General features: G+C 41.7%; 1 protein-coding gene across 4 annotated transcripts; it reads right to left on the bottom strand.

Annotated features, from left to right (window-relative positions):
* Window positions 1-149: 149 nt before the first annotated feature.
* Window positions 150-22,662, bottom strand: OGT (O-linked N-acetylglucosamine (GlcNAc) transferase). 4 transcript variants are annotated; one of them, XM_051630744.1, is made up of 22 exons: window positions 22,439-22,662; window positions 18,836-19,016; window positions 17,557-17,800; window positions 16,406-16,474; window positions 13,301-13,417; window positions 11,973-12,052; window positions 10,356-10,551; window positions 9,979-10,119; window positions 9,675-9,775; window positions 8,855-9,008; window positions 8,656-8,757; window positions 8,225-8,404; window positions 7,962-8,120; window positions 7,629-7,718; window positions 6,607-6,732; window positions 5,702-5,872; window positions 5,463-5,579; window positions 5,216-5,383; window positions 3,060-3,212; window positions 2,154-2,406; window positions 1,832-1,955; window positions 150-1,208 (listed from the first exon to the last, which is right to left on the bottom strand). In XM_051630744.1, the coding sequence occupies exons 1-22, from the start codon at window positions 22,473-22,475 to the stop codon at window positions 1,034-1,036; spliced, it is 3,138 nt and encodes a 1,045-aa protein (XP_051486704.1). In that variant the 5' UTR covers window positions 22,476-22,662; the 3' UTR covers window positions 150-1,033. The 4 variants fall into 4 exon arrangements, with proteins under 4 accessions (XP_051486704.1, XP_051486705.1, XP_051486703.1 ...); XM_051630745.1 differs by having other exon boundaries at window positions 18,836-18,986; XM_051630743.1 differs by lacking the exon at window positions 22,439-22,662 and adding an exon at window positions 21,793-21,868.
* Window positions 22,663-22,938: the final 276 nt, after the last annotated feature.

The following is a 22,938-nucleotide window of genomic DNA, read 5'->3' as shown; positions in this document are numbered from 1 at the left end:
AACAGAAGCCTCTCTGTACAAGATCTACATTGACCTGGAATTATTTCTGGTGAAATAAACAGCATTATTTGAGACAAAATTACAGGAAGGAAAACGAAAGGCTAGTAGGTCAGAGCAGCACAAGGACAACAGAAAACATGAAACGCTGGTCAAATCGATCAAACTGGCAAACCAAAGCTTTATTTTTTTGTTTAAAGTCTTTGCTACAGTACCTAGGACTGCACCTCTATACATAATTAACAATCGTTCCTGAAAGATCTGTAATTTGGCACCAGTTTGTGTTTACCTCAAACACCTGTGGGGAGCATTAATTTCAAATCAAATCGGGGTTTTCAACAGAATATGAGCTGCCATCATGAAGCCAATAAAGTGAGTTATTGGAGAAGCTTAAAAAAAAACAAACAAAAACAAAACCGAAGTCCTTATCTAAACCAACACATTACAGAGAGCTCCAAAACAGAGGTCAAACATTAAAAGGCTGATATAGGCTCAAGTGGTTTATAAAACCTATAAAAAAAGACTACACCAGCAAATACGCCCTTTTCAGTCCACAGTTCAGAAATCAATGCAGGGAGCAACACTCGCTAGCTGGAAATCTTGTCATGGGAGAACCACACATAATACCAACAGAAGTACCCAAAATCAAATGTTAAAATGTTCCGAGTCCCAATCCACATAAAAGGAGAGAGATTCATAGGAAGATTAAATCAACCCATGAAATTGTAATTGGTTGGGCAGTTCACACTTCCCCCAGCAACCTCTATGCCATTCATTCACACAGGCTCACATGTACATGGCTCAATCCCATTCAAATTCCTCATGGAATAAAAGGATCCCAGGCTCTATAGAGTCTTTCCCTATCATGCAAGAAAGAAGTCTGGCTGTGCTTTAATCACCATCATGTATTACTTCAGCCACTGAGTACCAGGCAGATCAAGTAGAAATGCACAGTTTTTAGCTCATCAACTCTGCAGACGTGTTGGGGAGGCTCAGTTCCTGGAGAGTTCTGGGTGGGCACACAGGCAGTCTCTCTTCATGCAGACTCACTGGCCTCTACTGGCTTAATCATGTGGTCTGGCTTGTTGCCAGCAGCACAGTGATCCCACATCTGAAGATAAAGCCGCTCCAGGTCCATCGTGTACTGCTTCGTGTTGAACAGAGGACTGGATATTCTCTGCTTCCAGACTTTGCCACGTATTTTTTTCAGGCTGCAAAAAGAGGTAAAGCAGTCACGAGAGATTCCAAACACTTCACAGTACCATTTACTTTTTAAATCTATTTTCAGCTAACCCAGAACTGCCAGTACAACTGTTTCACAAGTCTCTGCTCCCCCACTTCCACTAAGCTCATGCGTCCATCTCATCCCCTCACCATTTCTGACACAGACAAGCATGGCCCCTTCAACTCAGAAGAGCTCCAACATTTAATTCATGTAATGCATTTAACTTGTTGCATTATCTGTACTGTGGTAACTGTCACACAGTGCAATTTTAACTTCCAGTAAGTGACAAACTGCTAACCTTCAATTTAAAAAGAACAAAAGGTGAACTATTGCACTTTTTACCAGGTAAGAGCCTGCACATGAGCAATTTCTTCAGAACAGGTAGCACTGTTACTCAATTGGGAGCGCTGTTAAGTTTACTGTAAAAGCAGAAGCTGAGTTAACTGCAAGATAAGAAACCTCTAGATGAGGATTGTCCAGCTATTTTAAATATTAAAATATCTGCAAGATTAAAACTAAAAAAAAAACCACCTAAAAGCCTCAGCACTGTGCCCAAATACAGCACTTTGTTTTTTATATTGCTATACAACATAGTACAAGTTTGCTTACTATTCCAGATCAGTTCCCAGTTTCACAGCAATATCCTCATATTCCTGTCTACTTTTTGCAATGAGCTCAAGACAACCCAGGCAAGTAAGTTGGGAGGCAGCAACTCGTGACGCAAGGGTCTCGCCTGTAACAAACAAGCACAACCAAAAACCACCAAAACAATTTGTAACAGGAGCAAGCTTATCAAGTAATACACTGCAGAGTATGAGTTCCTTCTGCCTCCAGAGGAGGCCACACAATTTGTTGGGCTTGCTGGGTTTTTTTATTCACAATTAATAATATTCAAACCCATCTGTTCAATGTAGGTTCCCTACTGTCTTACCTGGCATCGTGACCATTGGAGTCCCAGCCCAGAGTACATCCATGCCAGTTGTGTGCCCATTGCAAAGAGGAGTATCTAGACAAACATCAGCCAGTTGCCCTCTCCTCACATGTTCTTCTTTGGGAGCAACAGGGGAAAAGATGATTCTGTTCTGGGAAAGACCCAAGTTTTGTGCGTATTGCTGAATGTTGGGTTCTCCCACAGCTGGGAAACGCAGCAGCCACAGCACACTATTTGGAACTCTTTTTAGGATCTAAAGCCAAATAAAGAAGCAAATACAGGCAGTTTGTTCAGAAACACGTCTGAAGTTACCACGTACCAATACGAAGCAAAAGGCATAATCAATCAATACTTCAATCTTCATCATCATTTTGAGTGGAATTGCTAGGGCTGCATTTCTAATACCACTGAAAGAGACAATAACTCTGACTAATAATTCACAGAGTAGTGCTTACACAATAAGACTTGAAATTTATGATCCCATGCTATGGAATATAAAAAAAAAATATATACCCCTGAAGTAACTCTCAGCAATATACTATAAACTGTTTTTTGATTCAGACACTCAGTGCTCAGAGCAGTCAATCTACAAACTGCCAAGGCCAGTTATGACTTGATTGTGCAGCCTAGGAAAGAGCAAACATATTTCACAATGGAGTTCCAGCATCTTTAAGCTGTCCAAGACATAATTTTTCACTGGCTAGAAGCACAGATGCAATCTGAAATCAATCTAAAAAATTCTATATCCTATTAACACTAAGTCCTGCAACACGAGCACCAAAAGGATTTGCACAGGGTCAATGTTTGCCACACAACAGTTACAGTTCTCAGCTGCATGAAGTTTCTGCTCATTTGAACAGCTTATTCCAGAAGTCTGACCTTGGATTTTTTGTATTAGATACTCACATTAGCCCACATCTGTAAAGTGGAAGGATCAATCTTATACAGCTGATTAAAGTTACAGTATACAACAGCATCCTCTGGTAAGCCATACTGAGAACGTGTAGTAACGATTATAGTTCGTGGAACTTCTTCACCAGTTGCTGCTTTGTTGTTAATCTAAATTTGAAAAAAAAAAAACAAACCAACAACAGCTGTTGGAGCACTAAAATTGCAGGAAACAAGCCTATACCCAGAGGAATTGCCCTGAGACACACTGTGAGATTTGCTGGCATCATACGTCACTGGAAGCATATATTTTATTATAAAACTCAAAATTGGTCTACTTATAACAGGAATTTAAGTGGAATGTGTACACCCTTGGAAATGCTACATGTTGCAACCTCCAAGGCACAAAACACTGGGCATTTTCATACCTTTGCTATACCTCCCTGAAATTCCAAGTAACTGGAAAGAAGAATCATAAAAAGAGGACACACGGACTCCTCTCCACCTTAAGGTCACCTAATTTCCTTGAGATGAAAAATGAAATTAAGACTTCAAGGAAGAATAAAAAAGTAGTAAGAAAACAAAGGGGTTTTCTGGTTTGTGTGGATTTTTGGTGTTTTGTTTTGTGGGGTTTTTAAGACAACAGGCATAAAACAAACATAGTCAAGACTAAAAAGGAAGTCTAATATGTAACTGGTAAGAGTGTAAGGAATTAGATTACAAGGAAATAAAGGGAAATTCTGAAAATTAAGACTAGAAGAATTATTAACAGACTTTTTTAAAAAGAATGGATCTTGCAGCCTTCACAAAGGATAGGAATACACTAACAAAAAGCAGTAGAGGATGAAGTTGGGATAATCAGAACACCACGCAACAGACTTGAGGATTACTAAAATGGAAGTACTATTTTAAATTCTTTTTTTTAAATAATGCCAGGCAATGGCAGGATCAAAGATAAAAACATCAGTACAGATACAGGGCAAAACAGGTACACAGAGCCTTTTAAAAATATATTTTACATACGTATTTTAAAAATTCAGCTGAGTGGCAGTGTGGCCAGGCAAAATAAGCACACTGTTGACACAACTGACACAAATGACAATGACTCACTGTCACTGACTCTGTCAGAAGATGCACAAGATAATTTAGTTCAACAGAAGGTGGTAAAAAGTGCTGTATCCAGGTCACGGAGGAGACCTCAAACCCACAATGCACAATTCTCACTGACCTAGGCCCAAAAGTAGCTGATACCAAATTAGAACAATCCCAGAGGGTTTTATTAGTGCGATCAAAAGACAGAAATATTGGCTTAGAGGTGCAGTGACAGAGCTTAGCTTGTTTTATCTTGATGGTGGAGTGCCAAATCATGAATTCTCTATTATTCTCAGTGTACAATATCAGAAAAAACAGGCTAATAAGGTTACTGACCAAACACAGCATAAGCTGTTACAAAGAAAAGGGAAAGTCCCAGCTATGAACACAAGAACTCATAAAAAGAACCCAAAGCATGAAATTATGGATAGAGCAGTGATAATGAGAGATCTCAAAATGATGCAGTAGAGTCTCCTCAAGGACTGAAAACTGAATAAAATTCACAAGTCAAAAGAGCTCTGCCAATGCCAATGTCAAGTCTGGTATTTTTAAAATGGAAGAATTGTTCTGCAAAGGAAGAAATTTGAAACAAACTCAGTAACTGCCACTAAAACCCCATAAACTGTGAAGCACTGAAAGGTGGTGGTATAGTGTACAGTTCAGAAAGATGTAATGAGACAAATAAACATTGTTGACATACAGTGGAATAACTGCCTGTATTACCCAGCAGGTTTTTTCTGAAGGAAAACCACAACAAACTGGGTAACAGCTCTCAAATGCTCAGTAGGGTGCAGGCAATGAGCAAATCTTGCCTTCAAATTCTGATCAAGTGTCTTCTTTATGCCACAAGATTCAATTTCTTTGGACTTCAGATACTTCTTGATACAATGCCTCTATCTTTGGGTGGAAAGATCATCTTCCAGTACATCTGTGGCTTATAACACATTTGCAAGTTTCCTTCAGTATGAGAATGAAATGAACCAACATGACAGAAAACAGGCATTTGCCTGGAGTCTCATCATTAAGTTAAAACAGAGATATAATATAAAACCCAAGAGAACAAGCACCTTGAAGTCCCTCACCTGAGTAGTTGCTAATCCATTACTGATGTTGAATCCATTGATAGTTATCTGTATTTGCCCACGATTAATCATCTCAATCACAGCTTCTGCAATAGTGTTCATTGGAATGACTGGCATGCTGAGGGCAGCATTGCCATCTGCATTGTCACAGCTGTCAGGACACTTCATCTAAGATAAATAAGATAAGCATCAGAGGAAGTACCAGCTTCAGTCCCCAGGAATGAGTCCAGTGAAGAGCAGCTCTCACCTTAACAATCTTGACATCAGGGAGGCTGTCAAGAAAAGCCTTCAAATCAATGCCATTCAAAACAATTCTGTTATCATAAATATGACCATTGGACTTGAAATCAATGACTGCTTTTTTCTGTTAAAAAAATGAAAAAAGGTTTTAAAAGTGTTACAAGATCCCTTACCAAGTACTACACCAAGTGCCACAAAGACAATGATGGAAAACACCTAATTTTCTTGCACCATCTTCCTACATACCTTCAGATGGGGGAACATGTTGGCATGGTCTCCAATAAAGAAAGTGTTTGGCATGTATGCTAATTTCTCTGAATACTGCTCAGCCACCTCAACAGGAGAAGTTTCTTTATCTGTGATGATATAATCCATGAATAATGCCCCACTGGTTCCAGGATATCCTAGCCACATGGCCTGAAAAACAAGAAAGCAAGGTTACAGTCCCAGGTGCATTGCAAAAATAAAGTTACAAATCAGTGCATTTTAAGTTAATTTTTCCACCTCGAGATTCAAGTTATTTCTTGTGCTTAATCAACTGAAGAGCAACTCCTAACCCCAAACTTTCACTACTGACACAGCAAACAGTTCAAGAATGTTCTAAAATTGATCCCTCAAGCAAAAGTCCAAAGTACATGCAGCTACAGCCAGAACACAAACCACCAGAGATTACAGCTTCTCTTATCTGAGACAACATCTGTAGCGTTGAGTGACTCTGATCCAGACTTCTCCCATTCTCTTTCCATTTTTAGAAAACCCTCAGGTTAAAAAAATAATTCTGACATTGATTCAGACTTATTCTAGCTAGAATTTCACTAAGCCTAAAGAAATTAAAACACAACAACTCATTTCCACAACTGCTTCCAACACCCTTTCTTTGTTCTCACTAATACCAACAAAGCCAGTGGTGTACATGAACCCCACAGAATTAAAGAGCTCTCTTCCAGGACATAGTCAACTGCCCATAAAGCACATAAATTCCAACCTACTCTGCTTTGTCAGGAAAAACCCTCACATATGCTAAGCCCTAAGAAGTCTCTCTCACTTACTGATCAACATGAGCCTTCAATGTTTTTTCCACTCTGCCAGAAGAGAAGCTCTTCCTCCTCGCAAGTGATTTTTGGAGATAAAGAGCCCTCTAACTTAGTTACCTGAATAGGTGCTGGTCTCAGGGCAAACAATTCATTTCGGGCTCCTTTGGTGTAACCATTCATGTTAATGAGAATGTGTATCCCATCCTGATGGATGCGATCTGCTGCTTTTCCATTACATGGTATCTGAAGAATAAATACATCAATAAATGTTATTTCTGTTTTCACCGTTTCAGTAATACAAGTGGTTTGTCCTCAGCATACCAATGGATAAATATCAGCTACATCATCTGCTTTAGGTGAGACCTGAAATCTCATTACTCCTGGTTTTACAAAGGGGAAAGTCCTCAATCTGTTTGCACTTAGAATCAAAGAATCAAAGTTGGAAACGACCTTCAAGATCATCAAGTCCAACCCTCCGCAGGACAACCCCCAACCACTAAACCATCTCCTAAAGCATCAGGTTCTTCTGAACGCCTTCAGGGACAGTGCCTTCACCATCTCCCTGGGCAGCCTGTTTCAAGGCCTCACCTACTCTTTCTGTGAAGAAATTGTTCCTAATACCCAGTCTGAACCTCCCCTGGTACAGCTTGACCACATCTCCTCTTGTCCTATCGCTGGTCACCAGGGAGAAGGACAACACCCACCTCACCACAACCTCCTTTCAGGTAGCTGTAGAGAGCAATGAGGACTCCCCTCAGCCTCCTCTTCTTCAGGCTGAACAGCCCCAGCTCCCTCAGCCTCTCCTCATAAGACCTGTTCTCCAGTCCCCTAATCAGCCTAACTGCACCCTGTCCTTCAAGTTTTGGCATCATGACTTAGCTATGACCTTCAGGTATGACTAATACCATAAGACCTAATGGAACAGTTATTCAATGTTGCTAATATTTTTAATAATCCCACAGAGGTCACACAATAACCCCTCCATCACAGGTAGGGTGTAACACCAGTTTGTCTACAAAGTCCAAGACTATCATCAGTCTAAATCAAGAAAAGATTGCAGCTAAAACTCTCAAACTGCAGGCTGATCTCTTTCCTTGTTTAGGTTTGATAAAAGGTCAATGCACTCCAGAAAAGCTCACCTGAGATAAGTCAACAAAGTGATTTGCTTCAGCCATCACTTTTACACGGAAGTTTGTACCATCATCAGGACTCAGGGCATAACAGAATACCTAGAATGTGAGGCACCAAAAACTGAGCATCTGCAGTAACTTGCCAACAAAATAACTTTGCTATATAACAAACTGTATTGTAATTTTAAATTATAATTAAATTTTAAATTACAATTTAACAAAAAAATTCCAAACGCTAGAAACAGAAACTTGCCCTTCCATAGTTTACTTGCCCATACCAAGAAAAAGAAAGTGCCACTTAAGGATGTATTTAAAGCTTTAAGCATACCATTATATTTTTACCTCAAATTTGTCTGGGTTATGCATGCCTGGGATGGACTGCATTAGGTGTGAGGTGGGATGGTTTCCAAAATCAGAGCTCACATAGCCAATACGAAGTCGACCTTCACTGGCCTTCAAATCCTTGGGGTGCTCATAAGGAGGCTTGTGAAGAACATTAATCTGTCAAGAAAACATACACAACTGTTAACAAACTCAGGAAAACAAACTCATCACTAAACAGAAGGACACATCACAGAGTACTTCAACCACATAAAGCTTCCTACCTTGTCCAAACACAGATTTCCATGTCTCTCAGCAATAGCCTTCCTAAAGCTGTGGGACAGGGGATACAACATACTGTGATGTGGGTGCACAGAAGGCAGCCTGTTTTTCTCCAGCTGATCAGCTACAATGCTAACCAGCTTCTTCATTCTTTCATCATAGTCTGTCCAGTCACAGACAATCTAGAAAAAAGAAGAGATTAGGTCAAGAGCTTCCTTTGATCTCTATCAGATATTTCACAAGTTGAGACACTTCTTACAAAAATGGAAGTGAGAACTTCATTAATTACTGTTTATCACTGTATTATCTCATATTATGATTAAAGTCTCGAATCTACTCTTTACATTTAAACTAGTGAATGGTTGGGTGATCAGGCTTCACATTTGCTGCAGAGGATTCTTAAGAATGACAATCAAAGCCTCTTTTTCCTCACCTGCAAACAGTGGGCCAAGTTGCAGTAAGCATCTGGAAAATCAGGTTTCAGTTTCAGAGCAGTGCGGTAAGAGGCAATGGCTTCTGGTATATTCCCTGAATCCTGCAAAGACACAGAAATGAGTCAGCAGATAAAAATACACTCAAGGTACTCACAGTGCCCCACCATATGCCAAGGGTGATTCATTTGCATGTGCTACCTTGTGAATAGAGGCCAGGTTGCTGTGAGCATCAGCAAAAGCTGGGTTTATCTGAATGGCACGGGTGTAGCACTGTAGAGCTCCTTGGACATCCTGCATCTCCTTCAAAGTATTTCCCATATTAGAATAAGCATCTGCAAATGTGGGGCTGATTCTGAGAAACAAAGATAACACGTCAATAAAAGCTCCTCCTCCAACCAGAAATCATGCCCATACTGAAGACTTTTGGGTTTGCAAAGCACCTATCTGAATTAAAACACACAACTGTAAGTCATCTTCTGTACAAATCTATAGCACCTTCCTGTTGCGAAAGGCTGGGAATATTATAGACGGGCACTGCAGGATAGGAAGGACACTGAGGTGCTGGAGAGGGTGCAGAGAAGGGCAACTAGGCTGATTAGGGGTCTGGAGAACAGGTCTTACAAGGAATGCTAAGGGAGCTGAGGCTGTGCAGCTTGGAGAAGAGGAGGCTGAGGTGAGACATCATAGCTCTCTACAGCTACTTGAGAGGAGGCTGTAGTGAGGTTGGTGTCAGCCTCATCTCCCTGGTGACTAGAGATAGGACAAAGGAAAATGGGGTCAAGCTGTACCAGGGGAGGTTCAGATTGGGTATCAGGAACAGTTTCTTCACAGAAAGAGTAGGTGAGGCCTTGGAACAGGCTTCCCAGGGAGGTGGTGGAGGCACCATCCCTGGAGGTGTTCAAAAAACAGGTGGACATGGTGCTGAGGGAGATGGTTTAGTGGTTGGGGGCTGTAGGGCAGATGGTTGGACTTGATGATCTTGAAGGTCTTTTCCAACCTTGACAATTCTACGATTTACCTAATGGCTTCTTTGTAATGCATCAGAGCTTCCTGTAACTTTCCTTGCTGTTGCAGAACACTTGCTAAATTTGAATGTGCAGCTGCAAACTCTGGAAACACCTGGAAGAAGAAGTAGAATCTGTCTCTCAAATACCCCAAGGAAACCATGTAAAAAAACACCCACTTGCGCATTTCTTACTCCTCTTTTTGTATGACTCAGGTCTCTGAGCAGATATTCCTCCACGTATGAAGAGGAAAAAGAACACCCTGGATGGGGTTTTACTTGAATTCCACACCCCTCCCTCACCACATTCAGCTGTTACCTCAAGAGCCTTCCGATACAGGCGGACGGCTTCCTCAATATTGCCCTGCTCCCGCTTGATGTTTGCCAGGTTGTTGAGGGAATCTGCATGAGTGGGACAAAGCCTAAGGGCTGTATTGTAGCATTCTTCTGCTTCTACCACCTGCAAAAAAAAAAAAAAAAAAAAAAGGGATACTGTTCACCCAGTAATCTTTGTGGTCAGTTTGAGAAGTCATTATACAAACACTTTTAAACAAGTTCAAGGTGGAGATTTCCTGAATCATTCTTCCTTATTACTGACTGGATGAGGGTAACATCCCATCTCAGTATCACCAGTGTCTAAAATAAACATTCACTGTTAAAATTTTTTAAATGGGGAAAAAAAATAGTACTCCTTACACTGCCTTTCTCCTTCAAGGCGTTGGCCAAGTTACAGTAGGCATCAGGGAAGTGGGGTTGTAGTTCAATAGCCCTCCTATAGGTGTCTATTGCCAGGTCTATCAGTCCCTGCTCATAATACACACAGGCAAGGTTGCCATGCACAACTGCATGATTGGGACTCAAACTCAAGGCTCGTAGATAGGCTGCTACAGCTCTGCAACAGGGAGAGAGAAAGCAACAAGTTATCCACAGAGCAACAACTAGACTTACCTCGGTTGTAAAAACTATCTACATAAAAACCAAACTTACTAACACACACAAATCTGCCCTGTAAGATGGTGTGGAAAACACAGAGGAGTACTGCCTGAATGAAAAGCCCAATCAAGGGATCAATCATTACTACTTGTGTTATTTTAAAGCTCTGCTCAATTCTGTAATGACTAGCAGACTAGAAGAAATACTTCATAAAACAGGAATGTTTTCCTCCCACCTGATGCTGTGTAGTGAAAAATGGAAGTTTTTTTGGAAAAAAAGTAAAGCTTTTGTCTATTTTTTTTAAATACTCTTCATTACTAGTATAAGCATGAGACCTTTCCTGCTCTTTTTCCCACTTTATTATTGCAGCAATAACTGTAGCAATATAAAATGTATCATTGTTCCATGTCTTTATTCTCTCAGCTAACCTAACACATGTATCATACCTTACTCCTATTTCAAACTTCACTTTGTTCAAAAATGAGATCTTTAACTATATGCTCCTATAGTACTATATAAATTACTAATGTATTCAAATTCAATTTCTAGAACAATCATAGCTGTATATATAGTGACTAAATTCTCAAAAAGGTGATGTAAATTCTAAAATTATGAGAAAACAGGTCCCTGTTTGGTCCATTCATTTGTGGTTAAACCAGAAATCACAAAGATTTACAGTGGGTGCAGTGCAACTACTTAGAATAATTAATCTGTTCCCTGAAAGCTTTTACTAAATTTGGAGCCAAAAAGCTACTAGAAATTAGCCCAACTCACAGATGCAATATGGAACACTGCACATGAACAACACAGCCTGGATCTTCTTCCAGGAAAATAAAGCAAGATTCAGGTACCAAATTAGAGATCTTAAAACAAGTGAGTTCAAAAAGACAGGGCCAGTACTGCAACCTCATGCTATACAATGATGCCAACACCTAATATATACAGAATATTAAATCAGACCTTAGCTGAATTTCAGCATTTCAGCCTGTCCTACATAAAAGGAAAATTTTAAGAGAGACACTTGTAAATCATGTCCTGAATCACAGTATGAAGAGAACTCAAGGGTTCACGCCCTTCCCAGACATCTTATCTTCACCTGTTCCAAGCCTTAATTTCAAATTTATTTTCATCAATACCTTCATAAATTCTCTTTTTTATAAAATTCTAAAGTTCAGGAAAGTAACATAAAGAAATACATTTCACAGGATTTAAACAATTTTTTTTTTTAATTCCAGTTTTCTGCTCCACATGTATTTCAAAGCCATTTGCTTGCTCAGCAGAAGTCTCTGCTATACCATCCAAAGAGATTTTACATCAGGACCCTAATTTGTATCTTGATACATCCAACAGGCCACAGAGCAACAGTACATATCTGCTTACCTGTCAAATATCCTTGCCTCCTTCAGGACATTTCCCAGATTGATGTAAGCATCCAAAAAATTTGGGTCAAGTGTTACAGCCTGAAAATATTTTTGAAGTAACAGTTTTGAGCATTAACACCAGAACATTCTTTATGAAACACAGGGGGCTTTTTGTTATTATTTTTTTAATTTGACAAACCAAATCTGTAAGCACCTAAGACTATCAATAACCTAGTAAGGAAGGAAAACTTAAGTTACATAAAAATCCATCGTAAAACATCAAAGTTATTTATCTGGACAGCACACACCACCTTCAAATGTATTAATTTGCTCACCTAGTCAGTTGGAACTATTGCAGAACAGGCTCATCATACTTAACACTCCTGCCTACCCCATGCTGTGCTGCCTTTAATTTGTTTTTAGGGAAGAAAACCCTAAAAAAACCTGATCTGTGACATTTATCTACTGCAAAATAAGATACTGTTTGAAAACCCTTAACAGCCGAGGAAAATTTTTTAAAAGTTTCACAAGAGCAAGAAAAGAAAATTATCGTGTGCGCACAGAAAATTCAGTGGCCATTTAACTAAAAGAAAACATTTTCCCTCCCTTCAAAACTCATCTCTCTACTACTTGCAAATTGGAATACTTAAATTATCTATTGCTAACTAGACACAGACCTTAAAAAAAATAAATAATAATAACCCTGAGCAGACAAAAATGGGTTTGCAGATCTTAAGTCATAAATATAAAGAAGAAACCGTCCACCACATCTTAAATCTGATCTCAGGTCACTTTGTACTCATCTCTTAAGTTTCTAAATTGAATTACAATGCTAACTAGACACTAACTAGAAGGTACCAGGCAACTAGTTAATGATACCACTTCTAGAAAAGTCTGAAACAATTGTGGTGAAAAATAATCCTGGAGAAGAGGAATTAGTGTGTCACTTAAAATTGTTCTCCTCAGTTACTCACAGGACAGTAATACCTGAAACAAAAATCACAGTAAAAAATTATTTTAAACAGAAAGTTGTTTCTCCCTTTCACACATGAAACACACAAAACATTATTCCCATCCAATTAGATTTTTAAAAACTTTATTCTGGCAAAAGGACTGTAAAACAAGGCAATGAATTCTATCTGAAATGTGCATGAAGTCCCTAGGATAATTCTAGACATCTCTCTCTGGTGACCAACAGGCAGTTGGAAACATCAGAAAGTAACAGTTAACACAGGATGTAAGCAGGATCACAAAAAGTTCTCTGCTGATCAAAATATTTATATCATGAACAAGCAGACAACTGCCTGTATATTACAACCCAGCAGTGAAACTGACTAGCTTAGTTACCTTTTCAAAGTGATGAATTGCAAGCCAAATTTCTCCTTGGGCATTGAAAACACAGCCAAGATTACTCCAAGCCACTGCAAAGTTTGGTTGAGTCTCAATTGCTTTTAAGTAACAGGCCTTGGAACAGTTAAAGAAGAGAGATACAAGGGAAGGGGAATATTTGTAAAAAGAAAAAAAAAATGAGAAAAAAACAATTGTTAGTATGCCTTCTCTAACCAGCCAAAAGTGACCCTGCAGTATAGGCTAGCTTGCGCCAAAACTAATGCGCTGCAAACTGCTGTTGCTCCTGCGCCCGCGCAAACCAAAACCCAGGTGCAAGCCCACCATTCTTCAGTTCTGCTGGCATCGACCAACGGCCCTTCCAACACCAGGCCCACAGAAACCATCCCAGGAACAGCTCCAGTAGTTCAGTGGGAGTATCTGCCACCTGTAAGTGGCGTAAAAAGCGAGAAGTTACCAGGCAAAAACATCTTCGCTGGGAGACGGAATTACTGAATGGTGAAATATTTTAAGAGATAGAAATTACTTTAAAAAATGAGAAAAACTACTACAAAAAGATGAAGCCCTTCTTCAGTTTTCATCGCCCTTGTCAAGCGAGATGAGACACCCCATCCCTATCTCATTCCCCAGTTGCTTCAATCGTGCCCTATCACCTGCAGCTTCAAAACCTCAAATGACAGGATTGCAGGAAGGTTTAGGTCCCTGTAATGCAAGCGCGGGAAGTCGCTGCGCATCCTACCCAGCACGGCGCGCGCTGCCGCTGCCACTGCTCTGCTCTCGCTGCTGCCCCTAGGTCCGGTGAACGGCCAACCAGAATCATTAATCTGCCAGACCAGCCCGCTCAGAAACTCGCGTCTTTATCAATTTCTGTTGGCAGTCTAAAAAAACCACTTTACTACCCAATTTCATCCAAAAGGCCAGAGCCTGGAGCTTGGGCAGACGCCCAATCAGAGATTAATCATCTAGCCGACCGTTCACGGGGGCGGGATCGCACGCGACGCGCGTTACCGCGGCGCAGCCTTTGCGCTACTGCAGGGTCACAGCGCGTCATCAGAAGAGCAGAACGCTGCAATCCAAACAAAGAAGAAAAAAGGAAAAAAATGAACAACCAGAAGAGTTAGAAGCTTTTACTATTTAACTATCTCCAATTATTTCTTTTTTTTTTTTTTTTAATATTAATTTACTTTTACTTTACTTCTTTGAAAGAATCTGTGGCTACTAGTATAAAATATTCTTACATTACTTGCTTGTAATTAAATATTTTAAGCTGTTTCTGAAGCCACAAGACAGAAGATTCAGGCATGGAGGCAAATGGTTTTGCTGTGGCAGTTACAAACCCGTTACCATATTTCTCATCATGTGACTTTTCGGTGCGTTCCTTGCTGGAAGAGGAGGAGGAGGTGTGTGTCTGCCCTAGATCCAGGCCTCGAGCTCCCTTCAGCGAGGCACCTTACGCATGGAATAGGAGGTTTCACCCACCTGAAACCTTCTAAATACAATATCAGTGGTGAAAAACCAAAAACAAGAGAGAAAATAAAACAAGATCATTAGTAAGAGTTCAACAAAGCAATTGCATTTTTTTGGATATGTCTTAACACATGGGAATGAGGACAATCTGTCTGTAACAAGGGAGACATGCAGAAGGGAAAGGGTTAATCAGGGCCATGGCATACAGCAGGGACTTTTTTTTCTGGTTTTGTTTCTTTTTTTTTTTGGAAGAAAGGCTCTGAAATATCTACAAAGAAATTTTAGTTCAAACTGTAAGGAATCTGCTGGCTTGGTCTTTCAAATGGACTGATAACCAAAGAAACACATTGCAATTGACTCAAGATCTTTTTCCTTGTTTATTAAGTTCTCACAAAACGGAATAACACTTTCAAACTAGGTGTCTCCAGAGCTCTGAAACAAAGAAGTCAGCAACCTAAGGCAGGCGCAGTGTCTTGGCCTATACCAGTCACACTAAAGCTGCAGTGAAGTGCAATTCATGTTAGCTGTCCGCTTGGTGGGCTGAGAACCAAGTGTCTCAAAGACTTTTCAAACTCTAAATGCTGCTCCGAATTATTTCCAACCTGGATCTGACCAAATCAATCAGGCCGCCCTAGGATGGTACACGAATCCAAGTTGTTCAAGAGAAGTCAACAAAACCAATGAACTTTGAACCTGTGCTCCCGTTCAGATCACAACCCTCCCCAGATGGTGCTACAGCCAAACAGACAGCTACGCTGTTCATACACTCCACTTTTGAGCATGCGCGTGGGGCTTGGAGTGACAGACGTGGAGTCCAGAGCGTTTCCGACCTCTCCACGCTCCTCACCCCTGCAGCGTGGACGCGTAAGGTGGCTTGTAACAAGACAATTTCTTTGTGCAATCCGAGTTTTAACGTGCCAAGAATTTTTAAACTCATCTTGGTGTTCGAATTCTTAGTTTAGGAAACAAGACTGCTAGAAGCCACCTTTCCACTACAACAAGTTTTCTTTCGATCAGTTCATTTCCCAAACAAACCAGCTTTGTCCTTCTGATTTCTTTATTTTGGGGGAGGGGAGAGGGAAGACATGAAAAGATATTCAGGGGGTTGGCATACTGCAGCTATTGATCATTTACTAGCCTTTCTTCCACTATCAAGGGAAGGGAAAAGTTAAAAGAATAAAAATCTTAAAAGCCAATATTACAAGGTAACATTTGGATAAGTTTCTTCTCCACTTACAAGCCACATAGGACTTTAGAAGAGCAGCATTTCAATAGCACCTGCATCGTACAGGGATCTCGAGCTAAGCACAGGCTCTCTGCTTGGCACCAGCAGGCAAGCCTCAGATTTGAAGGACTGTTACTTATTTCCAGATAAGAGCATGATGGAGCCCCTGCCCAATACTTCAGAATGGTATCGGATAGTCTAGTTCAGCAGAAAGGCTTGGTAATGTTCCATTTCTTGAATTAAACCAACTTTTAAAGATGGGACATGCCCTGCAACTACTCTGGGGTGTCTCAGTGCCTTCAGTTTTCAGCAGTTTCTCAGACTGTCTGTCGATCAACGCAGATTTGAAGACTTGGTGCAAAGTTCAAGTTTTCAAAACACTGACGTTTACATGTAATCTACCCAACACCTACCTTGGCCTCTTCCAAGCGACCCAGGGCTTTGAGCAGGTTCCCCAGGTCACTACGAACACAGTACAAGTCCTGAAAAATCAAAGTCACACCATCAGCTTCAGGACTTCAGACGCCCCAAAGCTCTTCACAGAGGATTTGAAGAGGGACACACCAGTCCTCTAAAGCTTATTCTTAATAAATACACCACAAATGCAAATTACTTTTCTTGTCCTAGCATTGCAGCCAACAGATAATCCTACTGATTCTAGTACTGTAAAAAATACTACTGGAAAGAAGCAGGAAGAAATCAGTATTTCATACAATTCCTCTTTATAGAGAAATATAAAAGAAAATTAAAAAAAAGTCCTGTAAGGAAACGCCATCTCGTGGTATTTCTAACTAATGCATAAACTCCACTACCACACTACTTAGCATAATTAGCTAGACAAGTTCACTGGGCTGAAGGACACAGTGAAAAGATTTTGAGTTCTTGTTGGACTGGGTCTGCATTTGCTTTTTCAAAGTAGAAGGGATGTATGCACATCAGACCAATGGTGCCTTTAATGTATGTTTTGACAAAGCTTATCACTAACAAGCAAGCAGACTCCTTCATCATGCTTAGTAGTAGTAAATAGTTATAACCAAAAATCCTAACATCAGATCTATTTTATAGGAGTCACTTATAGACAGATATTTAGTTTCAGCCTATGAAACACTACGACGATGCTACTGTAAACCAGTCGGCAGTGGAAATCTAACCAAGGCAACTACCACCACTAAGTTTCTTGACCTTGTGATAAAGTAATAACTGATTTTTCACGATCTCACATTCAAGTCTGAGCAGTGTTTCTCTCACTGTGCCTTACAGAAGCACACAAAGCTAAGACAAGGTTATTCACTGAAACTTCAGATAAAAAAATGTCCCTGTTCCTTGCTTTTTTGTTATCTCAACAGTACACAACCAGCAGGCCTACTGTATTGCAATATAAAACTTTTTTGTGACAGAAGTCTTACAAAGATACTTAAGAAAAGTATTCAGTAGATCCTTAAGTTTATGGTGCACAGGTTAGAGGGAAGGGTTATCACTTGTCTGTTCTTTGAAATCTAGTTGTGCATCCTGGGGCAGCACTAAAGTGCTCTGGAGTTCATCTACAAAATCAAGTGTCACTCACAGGGTTGTACTGAAGGGCAGACACATATGCCTGTACAGCTCCTTCCATATCCCCTGCAGCTACCAGGGCAGCAGCCAAGTTAATGTAGCCATCGATGAAATCAGGTTTGAGGCGCAGAGCGTGTCTGTAATGTTCAATGGCTTCCTGCAGCTGTCCTCGCTCCTTGTACACATTGCCCAGATTTGAGTAGGCTTCAGCCAGCAGTGGGTTCTGTTTAATAGCCAAAGTGCTGAAGTGAGCAGACCTGGAGAAAATCAGACAAGTTAGAAAGAAATAAAAACAACAACAAAAACCCAGTCTTAACTTTAAGTGTGTGCCTGTTTACCTCGTTACCTAATGAACATTCACGCTTGAGTGAGCCAAACATACAGCCCACAAATCTGGACTTAGAGAAGCTGCCTTCAGCTTCTCCTACCTTAAACCATTATCTCCCCTGTCCCTATGTTAGATTCCAGTGAAGACCAACAACTCTCATTTACAATCAGTGGGGTTCAGGTCACCTCACCAAACCTGAACTCGAGGCACTTGGGAGAAAACACCACAGAAATCCTGGGAAGCCTCTTCCAACCTTTGTATGCATTAAGTAATGCTCCACTCAGTAACTCTTTTCAAGAGGCAGAAAAAGCTGACAGATATAGATGTAAAATTCTGTTGCATCCTCCCATATATGAACTGTTATTACACCTTCATTAGGAAGCCTATACAACATAAATCTCAGTCAAAAGTTCTTACTTCCTTTACCAGCACACAGAGATTTACAACTAGAACACGCGAAGTTCAAAATGCTTGAAGGAACAGAAAGCAAAACCAGGAAGAGAGAAGCAGAAAGAACACAGAGACAACCTCCAGATGACAAAAAAACCTTAAGGAATTATGCCATTCACAGCAAACAGTCTTGCAACTTAAAAAAGCAAACCCACAAACTCCTACACTGCAGGTGGAGTAAATAAACAAAAGCCTTTGTCTACACAGGTAAATACCCCCAGTACACACCAGTGTTGCTGACACTGGATACTCATGTGCACTGCATTAAAACATGAGAATCATGACAAGATGTGCTTGCTGTGAAGCTGGTGATTCCAATTTGTATTTCCCTTCCCCTAACAACATTTTTAAATATTTTTTGAGCAGCTCTTGCTGCTGTCCCGAAGTTAAGTCAGTACTTGTGTTCAGCAATTAAAAAAAAGCAACCAGTGTTAGAGCTTTTGCCAGCTGTGCTTGCTACTATCAGAGGTGTAAATGACAGAGAAAGTTTGACAGAGCACCTTGAGTGTCCTACCTGTCCAATCTGCGACACTGGAAGTGAATGGACGACAGTAACAAAAGCACCCCAGTGTTGTCAGGCTCCTGTCTCCAGAGCTGCATGCAGTGTCTCTCTGCTGCTTCAAAGTCTCCTGCCTGATACTCACGATGAGCCAACTCTGCTAACCCTTGGAAGGAAAGCATACGTTTCGTTGGTTCTGGAGAATCACCAAAACATTTAAGGGGGGAAAACAAAAAGTTAGAGAATGGGAACAAAATAAAAGCAAAAAAAAAAAAAGTGAACAAAGTAAACACAACTGAAGGATGATAATGTTTGAAATAACATAAAACACTACACACACATAGTGACACAAAGCATGTGGCAGTTTAAACTCTTAGATCTTTATGCCCCAAACTATTGCTATGATATCTTTAACACAATGTGTGCAAGCCCATGACTTCATCAGCTAAAACCAGGAAACATGCAGACTGTAATGACTGAAACTTTGTAAGTCAGTAATTTTCCATTAACCTGAAATATATTAAGAGATTCCTGCCATGATATTGTGCTTTGGTTCCTAACAGGAGAAGTGGTCCTAACAAAACAGTGACTCTCCTCATCCTCCCCCAAGTCTGTAAATCTTACGCTTTGTAGTATTAAAAACAAGTTCTAAAAATCTAATAGGAAAATGAAGGCCAACAGACCAAGGCTTCCATGGACTTGAACAAATCAAGAGTTTTGCTGTGCCAGCAGTGAAAGGGTAACGTTCCTTGCATCTTCTACACTCCTACATTATCGGTAATGAGTAAAAACAAATTCATAGGAAAAAAATGGCTTTGGAACAATCATCTGATGAGATACAAACACACTTTAATGATTATACAACTGGCCTACAGAAGGAACTGTTAAATAGGGTACAGGAAAGGAGTTGCTGCTTCTGGAGTTTAACTGGAATGGGAGTGACAACATGGTTTTAGTATTTAAGATACAATTGTGGAAAACAAAAAACACCACCTGTTTTACACAAAACAACCTGAAGTGTGAAAAGTAAATAAAATTTCTTACAACAGCAGGTTCTGCATTAAAATACAGACAAGTGCAGCCTGGAAAAAAACAGAACTGTTTATCCTAGAAAGAACTGTTGGTCTTCAAATTCTGCCTTTATACCAGTGACTCTTATTATTAAACAGTTTAGTATCTCTTTCTTCCTGAAGTCCAACATTTCCAGTACTCTGCAGTCACTTAATTCCAATCATGAAACACTTCCCACCTGGACCTACAGAGTTTTAAAATTCTGAATTGAAATGGAACAGATAAATGCTTCCTAATACAAGAAAGCACCTATAGAACTGAGTACACGTATTTCTGTAGTTAGGTGCTACAAAAATCTTCACAGACTATTCAATTCTTTTGTGAGCACTGTAAAGACAGCAAAACAACCAAAAAAAGATAAAGTACAGAGTTACTACTTAGTGACATTAGGAAATTTTTTATCTAGTGAAATTTTATTAAATTGGGATGGATGTAAATAGATTTAAATTCTTTTCAAAATGGCTTTTTTTAGCACTAGTGGGTTTTTAAGATTGCAAACACTACATGATGTAACTAAAGTTGTTTTTCCAGATGGTATATTGTCTCTGTCAGTGCTAAAATTGTTTCTCAGCAAGCTGCAACTAGCACAGCTACTTGCTTTCAGACAGCTGAAAAATTACCAGCCAACTATCTTCATCTAGACCAGACTCCCGTTTTCTAGGAACCTAGATGAATAGTTTTCCAAACCCCGAATAAGGGAAACATGGACTTCAGTATCTGGTTAAACATACTGGCAATAAACAGATACAATTGTTATTCGACATGAGAGTGACAACATCATTTAAGAAAGTTCAAGGTGCTGCCAATAATAATGATACTGGAGTTCCAATACTCTGTTCCTCACTCCCTCCTTCTAGCAACCAGACAGGTTTAGCCCCTCTGGCACTCAGTGTATTTCCAAGTTCTGCTGATGGCACAAACATAGGGAAGCTGGAGAGAGGAAGAGCATGTCCCAGAGACCCAAAGGAACAATCCTAAATTTCAATGGTATTACTAAGTTCCAAAGCTAAAGCAAAAAAAAGAAACAAAAAACACAACAAAAACAAAACAACACCAAAACCCTCACAAAATTTTCTTTCATTTATCAAGGCTCTTCACAAAACAATCCCCCCCAGAAGAGATAAAGCAAACCAATCACTCAGCATAACACAACTAGTCATCTACCTCCAAATAAATATTTTGGCACTGATCCTTGAGAAGTTCATTGAAAAGCAGAAGCAGAACAGCTACACCATGACTTTCAACATGAGCCAGAAAGCTGGCTGGAATAAAAGTTCTACAACCCAAAGAATCTATAACATAGCCATAAACAGTTGATCTCTGAATCCATTTCTAAATAAAATGACTGCAGGGAAGTATCACATTCAGGGGAATCCATTATCAAGTCCTGCACACATGAATTTATGTACCTAGACCAACTTGAGCTGTGTGTTTTGACCATGACCTTGCAAAAGCCTGGTATGTTCTATGACAATGACCTTTCCTGAGGCTTCTATGGAATATAACCAGAATAAAAACCCACACTGAACTACCACAAGTTTACCCAAGGCCATATTTTAATCCAGAAATAACACCCTAAGCATTTAGCATGTGCTCGTGCTCAACCTTTAGGCCCAGAGAGGAGCAGTTGCCACCTCCATGTGGGAGGTGGTGCTGAGCAGGAGCACAGGACTCTCCTCAGGCTCACGTTCTTTCCAGCTCCACAGACCCAGCTGCAGGAGGATGCTGCACCCTGGGACACAGTTCCAGCTGAGGAGCAATAAATACCATCCTCCAGCACTCAGCCTCTCCATCTCCACCCGTGTATCAACATTACCACTGCCCTTCACATGCCTTTCTCCCTTTCCATAAACCCTTTTTTCCCTCCTGCTCTTCCCAGACACCGCTGCAGCTTTCCATACCTTCCCTCCGGTTACAGACACCCTCAACATTCTGGGAAATAAAGCTGTGCAGTCGTTTCATCCCTTCAGCGAGCAAAATACTTTTTCTTGCTCTATAAGGAAAACGAGAGGTTTCTCCTAGTCTCTCCCCCGTCCCTCAAGTCCTGGATCTGTAAACTAAACGCAGGACGCTATCTCCCCTGCCCAGAGCACGCTATCTGTATTTCCTTATCCAGAAAAGCACCGCACTTCCCAGCCACGCCACAGAAAACCCGCTCCTGAAGCGCAGCGAGGTTCTGGAGCAGCCGGCGTACATTTTAGCTCAGGTTTTTACCCTCCTTCGCCCTCTACAAGAACGCAGTCACCTGACAGCCGGGTAAATATAGCACCCGGAGCAGCGCGCCGAGCACCACCCGTGCCACGCCGCCCGGGGCCCGCAGGCCGAGCCCGGGCCCGCCGGCACCCAGCGACAGCTCCGCGGCGGCCCAGGCCGAGGGGAGCCCAGCACAAAGGCGGCGGGGGAGCCCCCGCCGCGCCCAGCCCGCCGCTTCTGGAAAGTTCCTCCGGGAGCGGCCGGGCGGGCAGGGGGAGCCGCGCAGGGCAGGGCAGGGCCGGGCAGGGCGGGCAGGGCAGGCCAGGCCGGCGCGCCCCTCGCCGCACACGGTACCTGTGCTGTCGGCCACGTTCCCCACGGAGGTCGCCATCGGGAAAGGGGGCGGGTGAGGCTGTGGGTGGAGGCAGCGGGAGGGCCGCGAGTGCCGAGAGGCCCACTCGTCCGAAGCGGGCACGCAGGACCGAGCGACTCACGCTCCCCGGGCGCTGAGACGGCGGCTCCCGAAATGGCGGAGGCAGCAAGTGCCGAATGGCTGCTGCCGGAACTAGCTGCCCCCGGCAAGTAGTCCGGGCGGAGCCAGCAAGTGGTTCCGCACGGAGCGCTGGGCGGCGGATGGAGCCGGACCGGAACTGCCTGCGTCTCCTTCCGCCACCCCCCCCCCCACGCCGCCCCCTCCGCGCCAGGCGGGCGGTCGGGCCGTAGAGCCCGCTTTGTCTGCTCACGTATCCCTCCGCGCCAGGCCGTTGCGACAAACGCGGCCCCCCCGGCACGTGCGGCACCGGGACCCCCCGCCGGGCCCGGGGGGCGCAGCAGAACCGGAGCCGCGGGGCGCC

The sequence above is a fragment of the Apus apus genome, chromosome 12 (assembly GCF_020740795.1).
Source record: "Apus apus isolate bApuApu2 chromosome 12, bApuApu2.pri.cur, whole genome shotgun sequence".
Classification (NCBI taxonomy): domain Eukaryota; kingdom Metazoa; phylum Chordata; class Aves; order Apodiformes; family Apodidae; genus Apus; species Apus apus.
This window is presented reverse-complemented; position numbering and strand designations above follow the sequence as displayed.

Excerpts from the sequence above, each read along its gene's own strand:
- OGT (XM_051630743.1), bottom strand. The coding sequence starts at position 21,853 with ATGAAACGACTGCACAGCTTTATTTCCCAGAATGTTGAGGGTGTCTGT. Across the intron at positions 6,733-7,628 it reads ACTTTGTTGACTTATCTCAG|ATACCATGTAATGGAAAAGC; the intron begins GTGAGCTTTTCT and ends TTTATTCTTCAG. Across the intron at positions 5,580-5,701 it reads ACATGTTCCCCCATCTGAAG|AAAAAAGCAGTCATTGATTT; the intron begins GTATGTAGGAAG and ends TTTTTTTAACAG.